This window comes from Alosa pseudoharengus, unplaced genomic scaffold, assembly GCF_046254945.1.
Source record: "Alosa pseudoharengus isolate Yale_2024_CS ecotype anadromous, Long Island Sound unplaced genomic scaffold, YU_APseudo_1.1 YU_APseudo_1.1_scf_16, whole genome shotgun sequence".
NCBI lineage: Eukaryota > Metazoa > Chordata > Actinopteri > Clupeiformes > Clupeidae > Alosa > Alosa pseudoharengus.
The window spans coordinates 3,696,196-3,706,642 of record NW_027468630.1 but is presented as its reverse complement, the minus strand read 5'-3'; the positions used below and the strand labels follow the sequence as shown (position 1 = coordinate 3,706,642).

The window sequence follows — 10,447 nt, the reverse complement described above, 5'->3', positions numbered from 1 at the left end:
TACAGATGTAAATGTATGTGTTTTGTTGGTCAAACAAAAGGTATTGAATCAGGATTTTGCGTGAGTGAATAATTATGGGCCTAACGGCACCTCCTTTATATGGACACAATCTCACATTCCATCATATCCAGCATTCCTCTCTAGTGCTCACCGGCAATACCTTGCCAGCCTCCAAATATATCACAAAGCATGTTTCAGTCTCTTACATAGTCCTTCATGTGGACAGTGTATTTCATAGTTCCAGGTCAAGTTGCATTATGAGAAGCACAGTGAGTGTTTTGCTTGCAGCTGCTTAGACCTGCTTGTCTGCTGTCACTTGACTGTGGCAAGGGGGCAGTCCGGCAATGTTTCTAGCTGTTAAATCAAATAAATGAAAGTCCTATGACACTGTGATCAGGGGCACACTGGCCACTTTGTTCAGGCAATTACTCTGCTGCATGTTGTCCTCTTTACACTGTTAGTGGAGAGCGAGGGCAGGACCTACCGCCTGTAAAGACTGAAATGGAATCTATAGAGTTGGAATCAGAATCAGCTTTATTGACCAGGTTTGCGTAAACAAACAAGGAATTTGACTCCGGTTAGAGTACCGAGACAGCCATCTGCGGCGCTTTTTAAAGGCAGTTACCTAAGTTTGTTCAGTTCCGAAAGTACCCTCTATAGGAGCGCTATATGCGGTATCTATAGGAGCGCTATATGCAGTATCTATAGGAGCGCTATATGCGGTATCTGTTGAGTGTGTTACTTAACGTGTAGCAGGGGTAGGGCCCATGACTCTATTGACCACGGGAGGCAGTGAGACCACCTGATCACGTTTACAATGTTTACGTGTCAGCAGCCAGAACGACGCATGTTTTCAGTTCAGATTCTGGGTCATTCCATACATTTCATACTGCGAATGTTAGCATTCTAGTTCCTTTCAGAAGTTAAAGACGATCAGTAGAGTGGAACAATCACAAAAAAAGTATTTTGCATGAATACTTGGTTAATAATAATAATAATAATAATAATAATAATAATAAGTTATTTTGAGGAACTTTTTAGCGACATACTTTTTTTGTAGTTTTGGCAAAATAAGGGCATAAATATCTCTCAAACCTAAGAAGACAGGAGCAGACAATTTTTCACACTAGTTATTGGACACAATAACAGTGTTCACACGAATGAATAGTGAATAAATCCAAGATGGTCAGTGGGGTTGACATGGAATTACCCTTCTGTCAATTCAGTCTCCACTGTTGGCATTCTCAATCCTCAGAGCGGTGTGAGGACAGCAGAGATGTGTATCTGAGTTCAAAGGAGGGAAAACATTCCCATGGTTTACTCTCAATTTGCCTTGCATTTGTCCCCTCCTCATTTAAAAACCAAACCAAACAAAAATATTTAGTCACATTTAATCATGTTGAGGGATTTTGGTGGAACTGTATGTTGAGAACCTTAAAACAGATAGAATATGGATCTCAGTACAATGAGCCTTAAGTTTCAGTCCACACTTAGAGATTCAAATTTGAATAAATTTTATTAATGAATTTTATTTTAGTATATGTATGTAAATTCAAAGGTTCACCGGGCCAGTGCTGGGTATTGCACACAGTTTTAGGACAAACCTTCATGACCTGTTTGCTTGAGGATAGAAACTGCTTTACATATCTCAAGATATAGGCTAGTGTTCGTCATTGCCCTCTCTAGGACAAATGGGCTTTTTGTTTGATCTGCAACATGGACTCTCACACACTCAAGGTATTAAGCATTTTTAGAGACACTAACGGAGGGTGTTTTTTTTCCTTAAAAGATGCATTGTACAACTTATAAACAACATGGTAATTGTACTAAATCAGTGATACTGAGTTCCACATACAGTTGTGCTCATAAGTTTACATACCCTGTACATACAGTACACATGCTAAAATTTACTAAAAAGAGGAATAAAAAATCATCTTTTGGAAATTAATATTAATGCCTTAATTAAAAAATGAGGAAAAATCCAACCTTTAAGGGCACCAATTTCTTTTCTTTTTTTTGTGAATGAATAATGTATCATAAATAAATAAATGTTCTTCCTTAAAATACAGGGCCCATAAGTACTTATACATACCCCTATGTTAAATTCCCATAGAGGCAGGCAGATTTTTATTTTTAAAGGCCAGTTATAACATGGATCCAGGATACTATGCATCCTGATGTTCCATTGGAATTAAAATAGTCCCACATCATCACATACCCTTCACCATATCTCACAATTGGCATGGGGTACTACTACTTCCCATAAGATCATCTCTCAATGCAAATTAGGCTAACTGAAATAAAACCATGCCAATCTTTAGCATGTGTATATACAGGGTATGTAAACTTATGAGCACAACTGTTACCCCTTCACGTGTTTGTGTATGTTTTATATATCTGCGTACTTATGTGGTGTTTTTGACAGGAGAAAGTCAAGGTACCAAAGTGCCCCGAGAAGCATCCATCGGCACGTTATATTGTCTGAGATCAAGGAGGCTACATCTAATCTGCCTCTGGTCAGTATTTCACGCTGGGCTGTGAGCTTCTCTTCACAGACCACAGACCTTTCCAGAATGGACGAATCTCCAATAATTTGCCAACCTCTGCTGGGGTAGAATGTTCAAATATTTCAACTGAACACATGGGAGCCCTAAGATCTATTACAGGGCTTACATTGGGTCTGTCATTTCTACACGATTTAATTTCTATACTTTAGTGTTCTCCATGATTCTTGATAAATACCAGTCTTACCAATTACCTGCCAGTGAGCCTCCTATATGGTCTTTGTTTCCCCACTGATGCTGAGCTGTAATAGATATGTTCACTGTATGTAGCTGCTTCAGCAAATTGGTGGTATTTATCTTTGTACGTTCCTAATCATTTCATACGCTTCCTAGCTATCCAGATAATGCAAAGGGCTATGATTGCTATGATTTACCAAAGTGAATAATGGCCAGGTGAAGTTGCATTTACTGGAGGCTTTACAATAAATAGAGTTAGTGAGATTTGCTAGTTCAAATCACATTTTCAATTTTGTGCAATCTTTCAAACCTACTCTCGTGCTGCAGAGAAGAGTAGATGAGTGTGTCTTTCTTGAATGTCGTTAATTGCGTTGCTGTTCTCCTCGGGCCTCAGGAAGTGACCACACAACCGGTGATGGGCTTTGACCCTCTGCCTCCTCTGGATTCGGTGGCGTCGTACAATCGACCTGAGAGGTAAGCTCTGCCCAACTTAAATTAGTGGATCATTATAGTATTGATCATTGTGAAAATTATTTCTGTTACCGGTAAGTTTAATGTCTACTTCTCTGTCTTTGGCAATAGACAAAACGGTGGAGCTTCAAATGAAAGCACCCTGTCACTCTTCTTTCGTTCTCTACTGCCAAACTTCAACCTGCAGGTGAGAGGAACGACCCTTTTGGAGATATGAGTTTGTAAAGAAGAAAATTCTCTCTCTCTCTCTCTGTCTGTCTCTCTAGCTCTCTCTCGCAATTTGATTCAGTTACATTTAATTATCTTCATGTGTATGGTATTAGCATGAATGTTGCTGTATTGCCAAAGCCCAAGTACATATTCATATAGAAAAAAACTGATCAACAAACAAATATTTTCTATTCGTATTTTTCTATTTATAATCACACACTTACAAGGAGTTGGATTGTTTCGTTGGTATTTGCGTCCCTCAGACCGTGGCTCTCTCTCTCTCTCTCTCTCTCTCTCTCTCTCTCTCTCTCTCTCTCTCCCTCATACTGATTTACAAGGGGTTCCCAAACTTTTCCATGACAATTGGCCCCCCAAGTACCACTAGGTTCTGGCCAAGGACCCCTCTTGATGTGTTATTAAACCCATCGACAATACTACTATGTAAAAATACATTAAGCTAATCCTAATAATTATTTTAGCCACAAGCACTTCACGATGGAATATACAGTGTGTAAAAATTGCATTTGGGGCTTTCTGCTATATGAGAGCTATCACTCTACAATTATTCCCCGTCATTATCATGGAAAATATAATGTTCAGATATGCGACAAATTATTATAATGGCATTGTAAAACAACCCTCATAGTAATAGGTATATTTAACATTTTTCAAATGTATTTATTTGTTGCTTTAACTGTACGTACACCCCGCCGCCAACTTCAGCTGCAAAAGAAGCTCTGGCCGCCCTGTCAAGAGCGTTTGTCAATAAGTACGGGGGAAGCTTTTGACGCTTTAGCCGCTCTGACGTGGTAGCATTCTACGTTGCTTGTCGTTTGCCGCCGAACCGCGTCATAGCTCGTTAGCATGAAGTTGACCAAATTTCTACTTTCTGCTTGACGCTCAAGATGCCTAAAACGTGACGCCGATGGATTTGCTGCTTCTTGCAGCTGAGAGAAGCCGGCTTCCGTTGAAAATGAACGACTTCCTGTATCCTTTGCAGCTCAAGTCGACGGCGCTGTGTACATACGGTTATTTTTCCCTCCCACTTGCTGCGCCCCCCCTGGCACCCCTCAGGGTCCCCACTTTGAAAACCACTGAGCTCGACTATTGAATCCATCAGCCTTTAGTCCATTTCAAGTCCATTTCCATGGGTATAAATCTGACTGTGGCTTTGATCATGGAATACCAGGGGCTGTATTCTGCCCCCCCATCCTTCATAATGACCATAATTCACGTAAATACCCTCTTTTATATTTGACTTATGGGTATATTTCAGGGCGTTCTTAATGAAGGCGTTTTATAACTGTATCCTGCATCACACTTTATTTATTTATTTGCTGTGTCATGTCTGACAGGTTGTTGGGTTCACATGTCCCCATGTATGTATAAGTATAAGTATATATACTCTTTTGATCCCGTGAGGGAAATTTGGATTTCTGCATTTATCCCAATCCGTGAATTAGTGAAACACACTCAGCACACAGTGAACACACAGTGAGGTGAAGCACACACTAATCCCGACGCAGTGAGCTGCCTGCTACAGCGGCGCTCGGGGAGCAGTGCCGTTGCTACTGGTCGAGGTTCGAGCCGGCAACCCTCCGGTTACAAGCCCCTAAAGTACGTGCTATGTTATGTATGGATGTGTTCAAATGCATGCGTTGTTGAAATGGGATGTACAGGCATCATCTGAGGCAGTGTTAGAGGTCAACTGGAGACAGTCGAGCAGATACCCAGGGCAGGAAGTGGAAAAGAGAAGCACCGTGCTGTGTTGCCATTCAAGTGAAAACTGAGTGAATTCGTTTTTCGGCTGATCCCTTCTCCTTGGCTTTAATCTCGAGATTAAATTAAGTGCTAATGCTGAGTTTTCTGAGATGCTCCATTGCAGTGAGCATTGTTGCGCAACAGCAGACCAGCAAGAGAACATACAGTACCTTAATTATACAAGGTCAAGGTGATTGGCTCCAGTCGTCTCACCATAACTGTATATCCCCCTCCTTGGTTGGCATTCATTTCAACTCCATTTCACTGGAGTTTTCAAGCAGGCACCTTGATTCATCTGCATTTTATTGCATTATGCCCATGACACCCCCAGAAGAAGCTGTAGCTTATGTAATTCAGGGAGATATCACTACTGGTTGCGTAGTTCCTGTTTAGTGACTGCTTATTGACTTACTTGCATGCTGGAGATCAGTTGAAGTCAGAATTATGTTTATGGAAAAATTAAATTTATCATAATAACTGATACAGTCGGAAGACCATTGTTAACCCTTAGAACCCGATTGACGCAAAGTGCGTCAAAAAACACACCCTTTCTTCTCTGTTACATTGCTCCGGAACGGTTCATCGCAGCGAGATGAAACCTTTATTGCACGACAGAGCAGAAGTGGGGCTTTCCAACGAGACTACACACTTGTCTGTACGATCAAGTATGAAAATTAAAAAAAATCATGAAATTAAATCAAATTGCATCATATTTACAGTCTATACTTCTCTGCATTCACCTGCACACACATTACTCTAGTTTGAATTACTCGCGAACCCGTGATCGCATCGATATGGCAAGCATATCAGATGAAAGAGGGGGCACAGGGCTATCCATTGGTACCATGTTTATCGATCCTTCTGGCTTATAAAATCAGACGAAGTGACTGCAAAATAATAACGTCATGTACACAAACCAACGCTGCACACTCATTACTCTCGTTTGAATTACTCGCGGACCCGTGATCGCATAGATATGCCACGCATGTCAGATGAAAGAGGAGACTCAGAGCTATCATTTGATACCAAGTACATCCTTCTGGGTTATAAAACAGACGAAGTGACAGCAAAATAATAACTTCATATAGCTGGACTTACCCCACGTTTTTGTCTGTTCTTGTGGCAAAGCATGTTTATAATCCAATGCTATCATGTGTTTCTCTATGGCAAAGCATGTTCATATTCCGGTTTTGAGATCCTAGCAAATTCCTGCATGGCATCCAATTCAAGGCTCACATTGCATCCCAATTTGTTCAACAAATAAACACCTTTTTTGCCTTTACTTTGTTCATGGCAATGCAGTAAAGACTTGAGAATTATTATGACTGCATACACACAGGCACGCAGGCTAACACGCAACCTCGGGTCAAGTCAGGTCAGATCAGTTCGTGTCACAGATATGGAGCGCAGAAAGGTCATTTTTCATCACTAAATAAAAAATGGCATTTATTTCCGTAAATCACACAGCAAATATTTCTGTAAATTGCTCAGCCCCAGAGTATCCCTCCAACATGGCAATTATATTGCCCGATTCAGGACAGTCTGCCCTACACACACATGAAATGCATGTAGAGCTGTGAGCTTGCAGTGGTGAGATACATGTCGAAATATAAGAATTTTTATAATACACTTTTTATATTTTAATTCTTTAAAAATCAAAATAAAATCAATGCTAGTATTAATACATGAAATGATGGCAGATCTGAATAGCCTAAACTCTCCTGAAAAAAACAACATATAATATATGTGTGTGGCACTTACAATGACCAGAATAAATCCTTATGAATAAAGGTAGTGAAAATGCCCTAAAAACAGCTTAGGGTTCAAAGGGTTAACTTTGTTGTCCAACCAAAACCACTCTTAACAACAACAACACATGCAATAAATATGTCATAAAAATTCTACTGTGACGTCAGTGGAACATTTGCAACATCATAACCCGTATTGCATGGCCAGTAGGTCCAAATTATTTAAGAGCACGTTGACTTTGTGCTCTATAAATCTCCATGGCTACTCCAAAGTGTGTACACCATTATGCCCCTCAGAGAAAAATAGGTGGGTGGATTGTACTGGCATAGAAGAGGAGATTTTTGCCCTTAATGTGCTGAACAGACTAAAGAACACATCTTTGTCTCTGACCACCTGACGACAAACTATTTTAGCTAGGAATTCTCATTAGGTGGCAGATGCATGGCCCCTTCCAACTTGATACTAGAGTGCAAAGGCTTTGTGTTGTCGTAGAATTAAATTAGCCACGGCGTGATTTTGTGGCCAGTGTTTGCGCAAACAGACCAAAGTGTCTGTGCCCAGATCTGTCCAATTTGACCATTTAACCTGTAATCTTTTGTTCTCAGCAACTTACTCTTCCAGTGAAGCTACAGGGTGACTTTACCACCATGTTCTTCACCTGTTTTGTTTTCTCTTGGTCACAGGGTGGGATAAGACCTGAAGACAACCAGGAAGTGGCGCGTGCAGGTAGAGAGCTAAACCAGGAAGTGAACCGTCTAATGGTGGCAATGAGGGACATGCTGGCCAACATTCAGTTTCAGGAGCCACCCAGAGAAGACAACCCAGACCGAGATGAGGAGGAGTGGGACTAAACCATTGAAGGGCTGGGGAGACGGGACATGACAGGAGAGAAGGAGACTGCTGAGCAAAGACCCTTACAGAGCCGTGGGAGTTGGGTCTGGTCCTTAGATGGAGTTGGTAGAAGGGATTGATGGACATGAACATGAACACAGCAGGTCAATGTTGGAGGAACTCTGAAACCCAAAGTACAGTGCACAATGAATGAGTTCCTTGTAGTAGCAGCCATGGTCCAGCGGCCATTTTGACAAGCCCCCCAAAACACCACCTGTTTTCTTCCCCCCACAACGTATGCAAGACTGAAAACATGCTTTGCCCCTTTGTACCGTCACAGTAGGGACTTTCCGTGCTCTATATGCCCATGTGCTGATTGCGATCTGAGGGAAATTAATCAGGTATTTCAATGTTAAGTTATAATCAAGCTCCTCCACCATCTCAAGACTCCTGTATGGAGTCATTATTGTTCACCAAGTAGGCTAAAAGGGAAATGCGGTTCAGTGCGGTCAACCGCTGCTAGAAAGATTATGTTTTCCGATCAAAGCAAAGCCTCAGTTTGAATTGACACTATAATCTCAATCTGATAAAAATGAGCTTCTTAATGCTATCAGCATTAGTGCTGACCCTCTGTGCCAGATCCACCTGCATTACACACCACTGTGATCACTAAATGTCTCTAAACTCATTCATCCGATTAGCAACATGAATATTAAAGGAAACATGTATACTTTGGAATGCCCTGTTTTTATGTTCAGTTGGTAAGATTTACAGGGCAATGAATTAATTGGTGGTGTGCGGTGAGATTTCTGCCTGGTCGATGGGCAATACTTTCACCTTTTATATCCTCTGTGCTCAGCTCATGTCACATGTTCACTGATAATGCGTCCAGTGCAATGAAAATAAACATTTTATTCTTCACCACATTATCACTAATACACTTATATTCTTGAGAAGCATTTTCACGAGACGTGTTCTTGAGACCACTATAATGTCTAACTGCTGTAAGGCTCTTTGTTGTTTAAGTCGCTGTATAGCAGTGGTAATTCCAAGCTTTTGGACTGTTTGTACATGTTACAAGTCACACACCCTCAATGCCAGCCACCATGAAGTCATTACTGAGTGCCAACAGGCTTTGGGTGAACTGAAATGTTGTGATGCTTTGTTTGGAGCCGCCTTTGCACTCCCAGTCAATGGCAGAGCAGTTTATAGTTGTTTGTTTTGTACCTCTGATGACCAGTGCTCTTGGCAGCAAGAGGATATATCCCATGATACCCTCTGTCATCACTGAATAGTTTCTATTCAAGCAGTGACCACGCTTCACACAGGGGCCCATAATCCAGATTTATGAGTCAGGCCCACAAGCAGACGTAGATTAGCCTTCATGGAGAGTGAACGATTTTTCCATCCGCCATCTTATGACTGAGAGGTGAGGTACACACATTGTTCCTCCTCCACGTTCACAGGGGACAAGGACAGACGACTGGCTCCGTGTGTTATTTTCGCCCAAGAACCACATGATGGTTTTAATGACGGGGTGGGGAGATGGAAAGGAATAGCAGTGAAGTGTTGGCCTTGTTTGCTAATTTACCTGGAGCTACGGCCTGTGTCATGAGGCGTGTTCGTGTGGAGTGTCACTGCGCCACTGGCACCACAGTCTTCGTGCACGTAGCTGTATAGGAAACGATCAGGAAAATATGGACAGTCTCTCCCTGTCATACATAATTCAAACCAATACAACAATAAAAAAAGTCAGAAGTGGGGAAACGACAACCTCCCAGCAGCCAGGGATGTATACATCCAGTCCAAAAAGGGAATGCAAATATACAGTCATCTATGTAGTCATCACAACCTAAAGCCAAAATCTATAGTGCACCAATGCATTCCGTCATAGTTTCCACTTTCCTACTTTTGCTCTCTCTTAACTACTTACTTTCCTCCTTTTGTCTTTTTCCATTTCCTCTTTTCTCTGGGCCTGTTGTTCTGACCCCCCACCTCTGCCTTCACTCCTCTCATCCTCACCTCAATTTCCTGTCTGACCTATTTGACCTGGGAGTGGCCAGACTATGGCTTACACGCCCTCTGTAAGTTGATGATAACAAAAGTCTGTTATGAGAGTGGGCTTTCCAGGAACTTCAAAACGGCATGCCATTTGATTAAGACTGCTCTTATGTCAGAGTTTAAGCTTTGGATGGACTGCAAGTCCATTTGCTGCCCAACTGCCAGCCAGCTTTAGTGATTGGTAACCTCAATGAGTGGTGGGTGAATTAATAAAAATGTATTTTATTCATCAAAATTATTGATTTAATTATTTATTATATATATTTATTATGGTATAATTTTAAAGTTGATGATGATTTTGAGTTATTTGTATTTAATCTGTTTTTAACCGGTAGACGTTTTTTTTAATGTTTTATATAACGCCTGAGTTTGTTGCAGCAAGTTAACTCCTATAGCCTACACCACCATAATTTTTCGCCTGTAGCTGTGAGCAGTAATTGCCAATGGACTTTAAAAAAAAGGCAGTTGTGGCCAACAAAAGTGGAGCAGGCTCTGACTAAACCACATAGATTTATTGTAATAATCATAGCCTATGGTGTCTTGTGACACGGGAGAAAGAGCCTACACAAAGCCTACACTGATGTTTTTTTATGTCACGGCCTACTGAACGTGTGTTGCCTTGG

The 10,447-nt window shown here is 41.3% G+C and overlaps 1 protein-coding gene across 1 annotated transcript in view; it reads left to right on the top strand.

The window, feature by feature from the left end:
- The window catches only part of tcf25 (TCF25 ribosome quality control complex subunit), a 21,421-nt gene extending 12,737 nt beyond the window's left edge, over positions 1–8,684 (top strand). The window contains exons 15-18 of the mRNA XM_076286745.1: positions 2,426–2,516; positions 3,136–3,215; positions 3,324–3,399; positions 7,616–8,684. Of these exons, the coding sequence (XP_076142860.1) occupies positions 2,426–2,516; positions 3,136–3,215; positions 3,324–3,399; positions 7,616–7,783 (415 nt within the window). The 3' untranslated portion in view covers positions 7,784–8,684. The remainder of the gene's footprint in view (positions 1–2,425; positions 2,517–3,135; positions 3,216–3,323; positions 3,400–7,615) is intronic.
- The last annotated feature ends 1,763 nt before the right edge of the window (positions 8,685–10,447 follow it).